This window comes from Anabrus simplex, chromosome 4 (assembly GCF_040414725.1).
Source record: "Anabrus simplex isolate iqAnaSimp1 chromosome 4, ASM4041472v1, whole genome shotgun sequence".
In the NCBI taxonomy this organism is placed as follows: domain Eukaryota; kingdom Metazoa; phylum Arthropoda; class Insecta; order Orthoptera; family Tettigoniidae; genus Anabrus; species Anabrus simplex.
In genome coordinates, this window is record NC_090268.1 from 100,036,611 (window position 1) to 100,052,945 (window position 16,335).

The 16,335-nt window shown below is 42.9% G+C and overlaps 1 protein-coding gene across 5 annotated transcripts in view; it reads right to left on the reverse strand.

Moving 5' to 3' along the window:
• LOC136871659 (high affinity cAMP-specific and IBMX-insensitive 3',5'-cyclic phosphodiesterase 8) overlaps positions 1-16,335 on the reverse strand; it is a 1,461,726-nt gene that overhangs the window by 88,522 nt on the left and 1,356,869 nt on the right. For all 5 annotated transcript variants that reach the window (XM_068227181.1, XM_068227177.1, XM_068227179.1 and 2 more), the window contains one exon: positions 11,108-11,271. In XM_068227181.1, the coding sequence (XP_068083282.1) occupies positions 11,108-11,271 (164 nt within the window). The remainder of the gene's footprint in view (positions 1-11,107; positions 11,272-16,335) is intronic.

Sequence of the window (16,335 nt, forward strand, 5' to 3'; positions counted from 1 at the left end):
CTGATTGTTTGTATAAGAGTGATCGCAAATGGAACGACACCGCCTGGCCAGGTAGTCTACAACAGATCACAGCGGTCAGACTGAAGGAGAGAACAAGTGAGCCGGAAGCGAGGGGTAATAGCATGTAGAAAGGAATGCTGAAATGTGGCAACATCGTGAAATGGCACGTGCAGTGCTCCTCCCTCCAACCTTACCTGTCAGACGCCAACTTAGTTAAGTCTAGTATAGTCATTGTTCAGTTACTAATTTGCTGTTTGTCGGTTTAAAAGTATTTAAAAAAATCGTTCAAACTTTGAGAGACTGATCTACGTAAAAAAAGAAAACGTGGGTTTGTGGCATTGGCCATTGTTTAGCGCGACAGTGACTTGATAAATGTTAACCCTCCATTGGTAATTAGTGTACGGGTTTCTGTAGCATCATTGATCTGGTGGTCAGTGTTTCTGACTTCCACGCGGGTTGCAAATTCGCAGCGCGCTTGCTATTCATTTTTAATGTTCTTTCTTTTATACTCTATTTGTTTTTTCTTTGTTAATCCGAACTAGGAAATGCGCAGATTAAATACAAGCTGTAACATTACAAACACGTTTTTGATATCTTCCTAAGTTGCAGGTAAATTTTGTCATTTTTCTCGCCTTTACGTAAGTATATTGGGAAATAATGTAGAAACAAAAATACCGTCATTAAATTCGTGCATTCTGCACTCCATCCGTCTGCCCCCTCCTCCTCTCTCTCACTCACTCACTCTTTGGAGGTATTAAATGGCATACACGCTCTTGACTGTTTAAATCCCTTTTCCATCAAACAGTGAGCAAATCTAGACAACAGCCGCCGGATAAATGTACGCGTTACTTTCTTCGTCCACGTTGGATCGCGTTATTGCTTTATCTATGTACATTTTCGTTCAGAAAATCTGGTCCATCCCCGTAGATCGCAATGGTACTAACTCCATTCAGCCCTTACTGTTTATAACAAATTTGAAATAAATCGACAGAAACAAATATAAACCAATGAACGATGTTATTTGGATATCAAACGAAGAGTGAGTCAGAAATATGATATCTGTTATATTTGCAGAAAATACCGAGCTCGATAGCTGCAGTCGCTTAAGTGCGGCCAGTATCCAGTATTCGGGAGATAGTGGGTTCGAGCCCAACTGTCCGCAGCCCTGAAGATGGTTTTCCGTGGTTTCCCATTTTCAGATCAGGCAAATGCTGGGGCTGTACCTTAATTAAGGCCACGGCCGCTTCCTTCCCACTCCCAGCCCTTTCCTGTCCCATCGTCGCCATAAGGCATATCTCTGTTGGTGCGACGTAAAGCAAATAGCAAAAAAAGAAAAAATGTAGAAAATAAGAAGTGGTAAAGGCGAATGTAATAGGATTAAATACTCAACCGTATACAGGAATGGGTTATCTTTGGAATTGACTGCGCGTACTGCCGTCTTTTCGGCGGGAATTCTAGCAATCCAAGCAGCTATACTATACAGTCCCACAAAACACTTCAAGAAAATTCTTAACTTCACAAACTGCCTCAGCGTGCGACAAGTTTAGTGTAATAGAAGCTCAATACAGACCCTTCCCACTTCCTTATTCAGACTTCCTCCGCACTATTCGCATGAAATCTATGCACTTCAAACGAATATTCGTACAAAACCATGGGTTGTCATCATCAATCTCACTAGTGACTAATACGTATGACACTCGCTATTTGTTTTACGCCGCACCGATACAGATAGGTCTTTGGCGACGATGGGATAGGAAAGGCCTAAGAAGTGGAAGGAAGCGGCCGTGGCCTTAATTAAGGTACAGCCCCGGCATTTGCCTGGTGTGAAAATGGGAAACCACGGGAAACCATCTTCATGGCTGCCGACAGTGGGGGTCGAACACACTATCTCCCGATTACTGGATACTGGCCGCACTTAAGCGACTGCAGCTATCGAGCTCGGACAAGGATATTATGCCAACCATCATCATCGCATTCAATTTCAGGACTCCCCCACGTGTGATTACGACCCCCACCCCCAGACTTAAATCATATTGGTTTTGCTGGTACAAAGAACAGTGCAGACTAATGGCGTTGTTCACAAAACTGATAAAAATCGGATCTTCACTTACTACTAGCATGACTATTTTACTTTCTCTTATCAACCAGAGCAGCTACACCATTTTAGCCAAATTTCTAATTGTGACATGAAAATACAATGTATATTGTTTATAGTTTTAATTTATTTTATTTCCTGGTTCCATAGCTAAATGGTTAGCAAGATGGCCTTTGGTCCAATGGGTCCCAGGTTCGATTCCCGACTGGGTCGCTGATATTAATCATAACTGGTTAATTCCGATTCATCATAACTGGTTAATTCCGATTGCTCGGAGGCCGGGTGTGTTTGCCGTCTTCAACATTAGAAAACATCGTAGGTAGGGTCCTATCCTTTCAGACTTGCAGGTCACCTATATGGCATCAACTGGAAAGAATTGCTTCAGGCCACACGCCATTATTATTATTATTATTATTATTATTATTATTATTATTATTATTATTATTATTATTATTATTATTATTATTACTTTTATTATACAATACTCATATTGTACCGATTTTCTGACACGAGAGGAAACAAGATAATGATCTGTGAATATCAGAACATCCAGTCATCATCAACATCATCATCATCATTTCCCAACTCCAGTTTCCCCGGTGTGGTGTACAAGCGCTCCTCATCTCCTTCTGTCTTCATACATCTTCTGTTCCAGTACCTCCTCCCATTTGTGTCCTCGCTCCTCCACATCTGATCTTACAGTCTCTATCCAGCATTTTCTTGGTCTTTCCTGTGGTCTTCTTCCTATGAGATTAAGGTCAAAATATTTTCTGGCAGATCTTCGCCTGTTCATTCTCATTATATGCCCATACCATTGAAGTCTACGTTTCTTTATGACACTGCTAATAGACACCTCAATACTAGCTACTTTCCTATTCACTTCATTTCTGATCTTGTCCTTTCTGGTAGTTTGGTTCATGGTTTTAATGAATCTCATTTCAGTTGCTTGAATTCTACTGAAGTCTTTGTTTAGTAGGGTACATGTTTCTAAACCGTACGTGAGGATTGATACAAAGTAAGTATAGTACATGATTGTTTTCGCTTTTTGCGGTATTTTTCAGTCCCAGAGAAGATTTCTGACTTGACTGTAGAACTTTGATGCTTTCTGTGTCCTGCTGAGTATTTCCTGCCTAATAGTGTTGTCTTTCGAGATTGTGCTTCCGAGGTACTTGAAGTGGGAAGCTGATTCGATTTTTACTCCTTGCAGAAATATATTTGAGCTTGTTTCTTCCCTGTTTATGGTAATTTTCACTGTCTTTGTTTTGCTCATCTTCAGTCCACAATTTTTGAATGTATTGTTCCATTCGTTAAGTTACTTATGAACTTCAGCTTCTCTCTCTCTCCCCATAAAAGCGCATCACCAGCAAATACCAGGGCGATTGGTTCACTGTCCATTTTCTTGATAGATTTTATGACCTTGTTCATTCTATTGGAACAGGAGTGGTGACAGGTCACTTTCTTGTTGGACACCTCTCTTTGTTTCGAACCATTTTGATCGTCCGTTGCCTATCTGGACACAGCTGTAGCACTTCTGGTATAGCATTTTGACTTTGTCAATTAAGTACTTTGGCACCTTTAGGTCTTCCACACATTTCCATATCTTGTTTCGAGGACCACTATCATATGCTTTTTCAATGTCCACAAATGCAAACACAAGATTTCTTCAGTATTCCCAGTACTTTTCTGTCAGAATTTTTACTACAAAGATAAGATCCACAGTACTTCGACCTTTCCTGAACCCGTGTTGTTCTTCCTCAAGCAAAGGTTCCACTATGTTCCTAAGTCTCATTTCTATGATCTTTTCCAGCAGCTTCAGTGTGTGTGACAACAGCATGATGCCTCTGTAATTTCCACATTTCCGTCTGTTACCCATTTTGAACAGTGGGATGATGACTCCTTTACTCCAATCTTCTGGGATTTTGTTTCTTTCCCAAATCAGCGATAACAATCTATATAGCCAATTCAAGCCTGGTATTCCAGCTGCCTTTATCAGTGACGTATTCAAAAATTTGAAGATCGCTGCTAACGACGTTCTGTTTACAATCTTCAATAATTATAATAGTGTCCTTTACTTTCAGGTAGACGTTATATGCATATGTCAGTCCCGCGGTCTAGGGGTAGCACACCTGCCTCTCAGTCGGAGGCCGCGGGTTCGATTTCCGGCCAGGTCAGGGAATATTACCTAGACGTGAGAGATGGCTCGAAGACTACTCAGCCTACGTGAGCTCCTCCACCTGCGCTGTTCGATGCGGTCGTGCAATGTTATCCATAAAAGTGAAGTCAGGGCCGAATGCACGCCTGAAAAGACGCGCATGGGAAAGAAGCACACTGTCTCAATAATATTGGCCGGTGAGTGTACCCCGTTCAAAGTGAGATGGCGATCCAGGTTAAGAAAACCGGAAATAACGGGCGGGAGGATTCGTCGCACTGACCATGAATCGCCTCGTAATCTGCAGGCCTTCGGGCAGAGCAGTGGTCGCTTGGTCGCCCTTTAGGGCTGTAGTGCCATGGAGTTTGTTTGTTTGTTTGTTTGTTATATGTAAGCAACTTATCAAACATGTCAGAGGGGAAGGAGGTTCACAGTGGAGAATGCGAGGTCTGTTCCTAATTAAATCGTCATTCGTACATGGGCTATGGTTTTGTTCACTAAATTATGTACAGGTTACAGACGGTTCGAATGCATAACATTATATTTTAGCAAGGCGTCTGATGTGCTCCTATTCTACCTGACAAGGGGGCATTCCCTACTCGTACCACCGATTTCGCTCAAACTTATAAAACATACAGGGCTTGGCTAGAAATGAAAGTACGCGAAGTGGGAACTCCAGATGGGCAAGCGTATAGAAAATTAAAATAAAAATAACAATGTTGACGCGGCTCTCGCACCGTATAAGGCACTTACGTTAGCGTGCACGCCGTGCAGTTGTTGGTGTAGCGATGAGAGCTCGGAAGGTCGTAGGTTCGACTCCCCGTGTGGAGACTGTCTTTTTTCCCTCTCAACTTTAATATTATTCATTTTCAAATTAAGGAAAGAGGTGAATAATTCATTTCATTTATACGCAAAAGGAATAGAAAAGGTAAAAAAAGCGGGATTTCACTGTCAGACTTTCATCTACCTGCACCAAAAATCTATTTTTTGTGTACAGCCGTCAGGAGCAACGTTCACTTGTCAGGTGAAAACGAATCTTACACCAAAACGACTATTCACGTTTATGGCGCATTCCCCAAGGAGGAGAGATAGCCAATAAAGGAGAACACGTCGGGAAAGTTCGGAACTGCAAATTTTTTACAATTATGCGCTCATTAAAAATGACGTCCTATATGCCTTTTACATATAAATAAATAAATAAATAAATCATCATCATCATCATCATCATCTGTTTACCCTCCAGGTTCGGTTTTCCCTCTATCGCCTCAAGGGCAGTGTCCTGGAGCTTCAGACTCTTGGTCGGGAGATACAACTGGAGAGTATGACCAGTACCCTGCCCAGGCGGCCTCACCTGCTATGCTGAACAGGGGCCTTGTGGAGGGATGGGAAGATTGGAAGGGATGGGCTAGGAAGAGGGAAGGAAGCGGCCGTGGCCTTAAGTTAGGTACCATCCCGGCATTCGCCTGGAGGAGAAGTGGGAAACCACGGAAAACCACTTCCAGGATGGCTGAGGTGGGAATCGAACCCACCGCTACTCAGTTGACCTCCGGAGGCTGAGTGGACCCCGTTCCAGCCCTCGTACCACTTTTCAAATTTCGTGGCAGAGCCGGGAATCGAACCCGGGCCTCCGGGGGTGGCAGCTAATCACGCTAACCATTACACCACAGAGGCGGACAAATAAATAAATAAATAAATAAATAAATAAAATAAATAAATAATAAAATAAATGAATAATATAAAAGTTGAGAAGGGGAAAAAAGACAGTCTCCACACGGGGAGTCGAACTCACGTCCATGGAATTACCACTCCGAGCTCTTACCGCTACGCCAACTACTGTACGGCGTGCGCGCTAACGTAAGTGGCTTATACGGTGCGAGAGCCGCGTCAACATTTTTATTTTAATTTTCTGTACGCTTGCCCATCTGGAATTCCCACTTCGGGTACTGTCATTTCTAGCCAAGCCCTGCATGTTTTATACATTTGAGGGAAATCGGTGGTGGCGAGTAGGGAATGCCCCCTTGTGAGGTTACTAGTCTCCCCAGGCAGCTTCAATCGAGGTAATCGAGACGCATTAGAAAGGACGAGAAAATGCAACCCGGATTCGTTCCTTTCTAGATTATCACTTCTCTCAAATTACATTGATAAAACAAATTTGAAAGTAACCTAATCACACTGCTGTGCAAAACTTAAGGATGAAAGTAACGTTAGCATGTTGTGTCATTACCAAGTAACATAGCTCAGTGAAACTTGAACCATCATAGGAATAACTGCCACAATATGGCACTGTGTCCGCCTCTGTGGTATAGTGGTAATGTAAGCATCATCATCATCATCATCATCATCATCATCATCATCATCATCATCTGTTTACCCTCCAGGTTCGGTTTTTCCCTCGGACTTGGCGAGGGATCCCACCTCTACCACCTCAAGGGCAGTGTCCTGGAGCTTCAGACTCTTGGTCGGGGGATACAACTGGGGAACATGACCAGTACCTCGCCCAGGCGGCCTCACCTGCTATGCTGAACAGGGGCCTTGTGGAGGGATGGGAAGATTGGAAGGGATAGGCAAGGAAGAGAGAAGGAAGCGGCCGTGGCCTTAAGTTAGGTACCATCCCGGCATTCGCCTGGGGGAGAAGTGGGAAACCACGGAAAACCACTTCCAGGATGGCTGAGGTGGGAATCGAACCCACCTCTACTCAGTTGACCTCCCGAGGCTGAGTGGACCCCGTTCCAGCCCTCGTACCACTTTTCAAATTTCGTGGCAGAGCCGGGAATCGAACCCGGGCCTCCGGGGGGTGGCAGCTAATCACGCTAACCACTACACCACTGAGGCGGACGTACGGTAAGCAACTGAAAGGAATATGCGACGAGACGAACAGAAATTGCATTTTTACACAGATACAATAAATTACACGTAAGTCACTGTGACTCACGATGGTCCCCTGGACATCACAAAATAAGAGGCATGGTTCTTAAAAATGTGTGCGCATATCACGGACAGCGATGCATGCTCTGCAACGTGTTCCCATGCTGGCTAAAAGATTGGTGAGGCGTTCTTGTGGTAGGGCGTTCCATTTCTCCACCAGCGCGGTTGACACCTGGTGGATGGTCGTTAGTGCATGTGGACGTGCTGCAATGCCCGACGCGTGCTCGATGGGATTTAAATCGGGCGAACGGACAGGCCAGACCATTCGCCAAATACCCTCTCGTTGTATCAGCTCTTTTTTTTTTTCTAGTTGTTTTACGTCGCACCGACACAGATAGGTCTTATGGCGACTATGGGACAGAGAAGGGCTAGGAGTGGGAAGGAAGCGGCCGTGGCCTTAATTAAGGTACAGCCCCAGCATTTGCCTGGTGTGAAAATGGGAAACCACGGAAAACCATTTTCAGGGCTGCCGACAGTGGGGGTCGAACCTACTATCTCCCGAATACTGGATACTGGCCGCACTTAAGCAACTGCAGCTATCAAGCTCGGTACTATCAGCTCTTGCACCTGCGTGTTCGATGCGGTCGTGCATTGTTATCCATAAAAGTGAAGTCAGGGCTGAATGCACCCCTGAAAAGACGTATATGGGGAAGGAGCACACTGTCTCAATAACGTTGGCCGGTGAGTGTACCACGTTCAATGATTTGGAGTTCGGTACGCACGTGCAACATTATGCCGACAATGTTCGATAATGTGCCTGGGTGTATTACGTTTTCCCACCTCTCGCCAGACGAGGGTACACTACTCAGACTGAATCTGTTCTCATCTGAGAAGAGCACGGGACCTGATGTTGTTGGCACCATGGCAAACGGTGCCGCTGATGTGCGGGTGTCAACGGAACACAACGTAATGGTCGTCGGGCAAACAGACCACCCCCATCCCGCCGCCGTACCACTGTGGAACGTGAGGCTGGGTGCCTTGCAGTCCTATTAAATGTGCTTGTAATTGCACCCGCTGTTTGATGGTAGGCTCTTCTTGTCTGTTGTACAATATAGCGGTCATTTGCTACTGTAGTTGACCCCCTCCTTTCCAGGCAACAATGCCTGTGGTGCGGAATGCTTTCCATTCACGTGAAACAATGCTGTGAGCAATACGAAACTCCTGGGCTACAGTCGTTCCACTTCGTCCTTCTTCCAGTTTCCCGATGATTCTTCACCGTGTGAAGTCATCCAAATATTATAATGAATAACACTACCACAGTGCACCGTAACAGCTCGATGACTGACTCCCACTATCTTGTCCCGTTCCTTCAACTGCCTCGTTTTGTGGAGACAGACCAATTTGGTGCTATAATCGCGCTGACCTAACGCCAGGTTTCCATGCAAGCGTGGGAGACCTCTGGCAATACGTTACCGAACTTTCATTCGTTTCCACCGAGTAGTTGATATGTTATGTTGCTTCATCTATCTCGTACTCAAGTTTTGAACAGGAATGTATCTCTTAATAAGACAAATAAATTACATCGACCCTGTTGCTATTTCTTCATAGATGTCATATTTTTGACATAAATATGCCTTATGTCTGGGGGGGGGATCTGAAAATTTGCGTTACGAAAGTTACCGTACCGGAAGTTTAACAACACTATACTGTTAATAATAAGAGTTGGTGTCTGACATTTCTTAGAGGGAGGTCCGTTTACTGCCTGCCGGGGCGGGGGATAAAGGGAGTGGCTGTGTGGTTGCCATGGAAACGAGGGTGGGACGACTGCGGTTGCCATGGAGATAAAACTTCAGGGCAGCTCGTCTTGCTGGGAGTTTCCAAACCTGTCACTCTCACTGATAAGAACCTGATTGTTTGTATAAGAGTGATCGCAAATGGGACGACACCGCCTGGCCAGGTAGTCTACAACAGATCACAGCGGTCAGAATGAAGGAGGGAACAAGTGATCCGGAAGCGAGGGGTAAGAGCATGTAGGAAGGAATGGTGGAATGTGGCAACATCGTGAAATGGCACGTGCAGTGCTCCTCCCTCCAACCTTACCTGTCAGACGCCAGCTTTAGTTAAGTCTAGTGTAGCAACCGCGAAGACTACGTCTTATGGTCAACGGAAACCAGCAGCCGTTGAAATGAAATGAAATGAAACGGCGTATGGCTTTTAGTGCCGGGATTGTCCGAGGACAAGTTCGGCTCGCCAGATGCAGATCTTTTGATTTGACACCCGTAGGGGACCAGCGCGTCGTGATGAGGATGAAATGATGATGATGACGACACATACACCCAGCCCTCGTGTCAGCGAAATTAACCAATTATGGTTAAATTTCCCGACCCTGCCGGGAATCGAACCCGGGAGCAGCCGTTGATGGATGACCATGACAGAGAGATATATTTATGATCATTTGATTTTCGCAAAGGGAAAAAACGTGGTTTGTTTCTTCATCTATCTCGTGGTACAATCCAAAGAAAAATGTAGCCACCAACAAAGCCCCAGTCTCTTTTATGGCTGTGACAGCTGCTGAGGTAATGACATTCGGAGCACGATGATTGATGATTGATGATTGTTGTTTATAGGGGCCTAACATCTACGTCATCGGTCCCTAATGGTACGAAATGAGACGAAATGGAATGACATATTAAAAGTCTAAAATTCTCCACTGACCAGAATTCAAAAGCGTGAGAACGAAGAATGAATGGATGGACATGAATTTAAAACAATCAGTGGATGCGACCCGCAAGGTCTCATATTAACATAAAATGACGTGACAAAATAGTATTACTGACCAAGGGACTACTGCTATAGCATAACACAATCGATTATGCGTGCAGTCAACAGGGCGTCCTAAATCGAAGTTATCGGCCCCTCATAACGGTACTGATCGCTAGCAAAGTAGAACCATGGTATATGTTCTGTTGCGGTACTAATCAAAAGAAGCAGAGACTTGCGGTATTCCACACACTATTGTACTACTCAGAGCTTATGAAATACGACATAGAATACAGACCTATGTTTTTCTCACTTTGCGGCGCCATTTACAGGCAACGCAAACCTATGGTGTTCATCACATAAGAGTACTAACCACAGGGACCTCTCCCTATCCCGTGGTGTTCCTCATAGCGGGTACTAATCATAGGCAAGGCAGGACCATGGTAGCTATCATCCCATGGTCCTGCTCATATGGTGGTACTAATCACAGGTACTGCAAAAGCCGACCGTACGGTGCTCCTGTGTGCTACTAATCACAAACCAATTTCGTACCCAATGTAGTGGTACTACGCACAAGTAAAAGCAACCCTTGGTGTTCCCCGCGTGGTGGTACTAATCACAAGTAGTTTCATGGTTCTTATACAATCAACCCTTGGTCGCCCCTTTTAGTCGCCTCTCACGACAGGCAGGGGATACCGTGGGTGTATTATTCGTCACCCTCCCCCACCCACAGGGGGTGTGTGTTTGGTCCGCGAGAGGTATTTTATTTCCCTCAAGTCCGCCGGCAAGCCGGTTAGGACTCCCCTATCCGCCACCTGGGACGCGCCACGTGGGAGTATCACCTCTCCCCCTGCTACGCCTGCGTAGCAGGTTCGTGGATTCGGAGCACGACTAATGCGTCTGAGTGTTATAAAATGTGGGACGCATAGGGTCAGTCGTGCTGCAGTGGCACTTTCTGCCCAGTGAGGAGAGCAAGGGCGAACTACCTCACTTCTCATCTGGCTTAGTACGCCTAATTTTGGTGCCGCCATCGGTTTTTGTTGTTTCTCTATAATCTTATAATATAATCCTCGGTGTTGCTATATGAGGATCTTACCAGCTTTTGAGCTGATGACCTAACAGATGAAAATTATTTCGGTAATAAGCATATTATTAAAATGATTGAAGTTAGTATTTTAATGCAGTTAGAATTGTAAAATATGAATAGTTACCCTCGAAGGAGGGAAATTTGTACTCACCGTCGCTGCAGACAGAGCGCATGTCCGCAGACCCCCGGCGCACAGTATGAATACTGCCCCTCTGAGTCTGGAACAACTCACGAGGAACAGGTGGGCCCGAGTCCGATCCTCTCTTCGACACCACCCCAGTGAACTCGTGAATGAACACAAAGTGTGTAGGTACTCTGTAATCAGAGAAAATTAATAATAATAATAATAATAATAATAATAATAATAATAATAATAATAATAATAATAATAATAATTTTTTTTTTGCTACGGGCTTTACGTCGCACCGACACAGATAGGTCTTATGGCGACGATGGGATAGGAAAGGCCTAGGAGTTGGAAGGAAGCGGCCGTGGCCTTAATTAAGGTACAGCCCCAGCATTTGCCTGGTGTGAAAATGGGAAACCACGGAAAACCATCTTCAGGGCTGCCGATAGTGGGATTCGAACCTACTATCTCCCGGATGCAAGCTCACAGCCGCGCGCCTCTACGCGCACGGCCAACTCGCCCGGTAATATTAATAATAATAATAATAATAATAATAATCTATATAAATATATAAAATAAGAATTTTGTCTGTACATTGCTCAGAATTTAAAAAAGAATGCTATTTCTGTATCGGTCATGTCCACAGTAACAAGGAAATGCACTATTTTTAATTTTCCGTAATTTCTGTCTGTATGTATATACGTACGCGAATCACGAGAAAATAACTCAAGAGAATTTAGTGAAAATCGGTATTGAAAGTCGCTACAATCTAGGCCACAAATCATTTTTTTCACACTGAGTAAAATGGTAGTTTAGGGGAAGGCTTAACATGTTTTTCTCAAATATTTGTGTTATTAGTGATCCTATCGAAAAATACTACATAACTAAAGTTATATAGTATTAAATTTCCGATCAGTTATGTTTTATACATTTTTACCGTACGGGCTATGATAACAGAGATATTCATGAATTTGGATTTTTGTTGGTAAGTCCAAATCGGCGCCGAGTCATGAGAAAATGGGTAAACAGATTTTAATGAAAATTGGTATGTCAAGTTGGGGAATAAGGAACTAGAGTCTACGCTATAAAAAATTCAATAAGATGCCCTAATATCACAGAGTCGGAAGAAAACTAACTGTGAAGGCCTACAATATAGAAAGTTCATAAGATTGATCAACAATAAGATTAAATTGACCATTGTTTGTTGTGACGTGTTTTGTGTCCTCTCCTGCTACTCACAGCTGATAGATGGGATTACTGCTGCGTACCGAATATACTGACCGGAAGTAGACGGGGAGTTACATCTCTCTCTTCTTTAGCATGCCATTCTTTTCCTCTGGTTCATAAATGTTCTTATACTACTGGTACGTAACATACTGGTTTATCATAGCATTAGAGCTAATCAGCCCCTACTCTGAGGCAGTGATTAGAAAGAGCAGTGTGTACATTTAACGGAATAATGGCAGAGGAGTGTTCGCGACTGTCTGCGGCCTGGTCATTCCAGCTCTGGAACTTTGGACTGTTAGATCGGCAGCGTAGTATGGTTCGTTAACAGTGAGAAAACGTGCAGTGTTTCATTTGATCGAGTATTTTATATCACAAATTTCCCTTAAACCGCTACATTCCTACCGACGTCATTGTAATAGTCTATGTTGACTTCAGTTGGGAAAACCACAACGACAGTCTTTCTGACAATTCCGTAGCAAAGTGCGGATACAATTAATAATAATAATAATAATAATAATAATAATAATAATAATAATAATAATAATAATAATAATAATAATAATAATAATAATTGTACCGGGCGGTACACCTCCACGCCGCTAATTCAAACCTTGCGCCAGTTGAAACCCCCTACTGGAAGAAGTCTGAACTTTGTCTTATGTGTTAATTTTCAAGTTATCCTGAAGATGTCACTACTTGGAAATTTTGAAGTTTCTGAACTATGTTGTTTTCGCCGTATTTTTGTTTTGCTTGTAGTAAGAAGTGTGAACATTCTCTTCTAGAGGACACTACTGAAGAACTACAACGGTGCACCCTAGTGCGAAGTGAAAGAACTGGTTTTTTTTTTTTTTGGAGAAAATTTAATTCCAAAAGTTTGTTCTTTGCTAAATTTCTTTCAGTCATTGTTTAAGTTGGCAATATTAACCATTTCTTTCCCCTTGTTTTGAATTTAGCTAATCCCGAATTTCTTTAATTAATTTTCCACCAATAATGTGTTTCTTCTTCATCTTGTGTAGGGGTTTTCTTTATCCACCAATAAAATGTTTGTGGGCGAGTGTTTTCCTTCCTGAAACGCCTCGAACTTTCTGCGAGAGTATATAAACTGCTGATTTTAGGGTCTCTGCGCCACTTCAGTAACATCTTTCAGTGTGTAAAGTACATAGCAGGGGGCGGGAAGCGCCTCTTCCTTCGGGCAGCAGTTCAACAAGAAGGTAATGGCCGATTAATAACTTTTTTTCTTGCTAGCTCAGCAGTTTAACTCTCGGGGCGGGTCCGAAGCTTTTCCACCATGTAACGTTCCCTAAAATGTAAAGAATCTTTGTATTTATTCTATCTTTTAAGCTTCATATTGGGATAGAGAGTGCTTAACCCTCTCGAGCTCCCTCTCATATTGCATTGAGGTGAACTTATTTTCACAACCGTATCTTCCTTAACGTAATGTAAATTGTTTCCTTCTAAAAGTCACCTCGTTAGTATGGGATTAGCCCTTGCATTAACGGCCTAGTGCCAAGTAGGTTCTAAACAAAGTGTATTAGGAGCGCAAGTTCGCCTCCTCTCAAATTGGTATTTTAGAGGCCATGTAATTAAATTTTCTCACTTAATAGGCCTCAGTAGGTTGGGTATCTTTACCCCTGTGTTTATGTCCGTAGAGGACAACTTGAAGGTGGAGTTTGGTGTGGCCTTTGATAGGCTTAACCTTTGAGAGCAGATCGCTCTTTTGAAGTTTGTTTCTGCGCGCCTCGAGGAGGCTTTATGATGTAATTGGGAGCAAGTGCTCCTGGGCATGATTGGGGTCTTCTGCCCCTTTGTTGAATTCTGTATATCGCAAAGTTGGGCTAATTGCTCAAGAATTGTGTGTCTGGCTCTCGGAGCCACAAATCCTGTAATTGTACATTCTCGATTAGTGGTTTTGCTACTCTGTACCTGCCATTATTGTTATTTCTTGTTTTTTGCTAAGAAAATATAACCTTGTTAAATTTTAAATTCACTTTAATTTCGTAGCCTGAGACCTGTTCACCCCCCGCACCTTCTTTCACCTCTAACTACCACGGAAAACTCCGTAACAACAATAATAATAATAAGAAGAAGAAGAATAAGAATAAGAATAAGAATAATAATACTTGTTACCGTGTTTTAATGGTAGGTAGAGGTGAAAGAAGGTGCGGGCGTGAACGGGTCTCGAACTACGGAATCAAAGTTAATGTAAAATTTAACAAGGTTATATTTTCTTTTCAAAAACAAAGAAATAACAAGCATGGCAGGTACAAAGTAGCAAGTCCAAAAGGCAGTTACAATATTTACAGGATTTGGGCTTCGCGCCCTGATTTCATAATGCTTGGGCAATCAGCTCAGTTTTACCCCAAACACAAGTTTCAACAGAGGGGCAGAAAACCCCATTCATGCCTAGGAGTCCTTGCTCCGAATTACACTGAAAAGCCTCCACGAGGCATACAACACTCAATTTTCAAAAAAAGAGAGCCACTCGCTCTCAACTCTAAGCCTCTCAAAGGCCACACCAAACTCCACCTTCGAGTTGTCCTCACTGGACATAGACACAGATGTAAAATACCCAACCTACTGAGGTCTATTAAATGAAAAGGGGCAATTACATGACCTCCAAAATAACAATTTGAGAGGAGGCGATCTGCACTCCTAATACACTTGTTTTTAAAACCTAATCTGGCTCTAGGCCACTAATGCAAGGGCTAATCCCATATTACAGAGGTGACTTTAGAAAAGAGCAATTTGTTTTACGTTAACGAAGAATAGGTTGAGAAAATAAGTTCACCTCAAAACAATGTGAGTGGGAGCTCGAGAGGGTTAGCACTCTCTATCCCAATATGCAGCTTTAAAAGAGAATAGATGAAAAGATTGGTTACATTTTAGGAAAAGGTTACATGGTGGAAACGCTTCGAACCCGCTCCGAGAGTTAAACTGCCAACCTAGCAAGAAAAGAAGTTATTAAGAGGCCATTACCTGGTGTTGAACAGCTGGAGAAGAAAGAGGCGCTTCCCGCCCCCTGCTATGTACTTTACACACTGAAAGATGGAACAGAAGTGGCCCGGAGACCCAAAAATCAGCAGTTTAAATACTCTCGCGGAAGGTTCTAGGCGTTTTAGGGAAGAGAACACCCGCCCACAATCACTTTATTGGCTAGGGTACAGAAACATATCCAAGTTGGGGGAAGATACATCGGATTGGTCGGAAATTACTAAAAGAAATTCGGGATTGGATAAATCTAAAACAAGGGGAAAAAGAGGGGTATACAGCCAACTTAAACAATAACAGAAAGAAATTTAACAAGAAACAAACTTTTGAAATAAGAACTTCTCCAAAAAAAATAGTTCTTTCACTCCGCACTAGGGTGCACTATTGTTGATCTTCAGTAGTGTCCTCTAGAAGAGAAAGTTCACACTTCTTACTACAAGCAAAACAAAAATACGTCGAAAATGACACAGTTCAAAAACTCCAAATTTTCCACGTAGTGACATCTTCTGAGAAACTTGAAAATTAATACCATCAATAAGGTTCAGAGTTCCTCCAGCAGAGGAGTTTCAATTGGCGCACATTTTAAATTAGCGGTGTGGAGGTGTACCGCCCGGTACAATAATAATAATAATAATAATAATAATAATAATAATAATAATAATAATAATAATAATAATAATAATAATAATAATAATAATAAGTACAGGCTGGTTTGCACATGCTACCGTTTCTTGTTCTTGTATTATTTTTCACAAAGGTTCTTGATGTTGTCTTCCATCATTTATCTTCTCCGTCCTCCTAGTTTTCTCCTACACGCCGACGCTTGAAGAGTATACCAAGGATTATAGTCTCAACCAGACCTCAATTCAATTGCTTTTCCTTCCTCCTATTATTTAAACTTTTTCCCTTTTTTTATTTACTTTATTTATTAATCGGCCTGACATGTTCATCGTCTCATTATTATTCATTCTTCCCACCCATCAACACTCTTCTTTCATTCTTCTTCATACCCACACCTTAATTGCTTTCAGTTATTT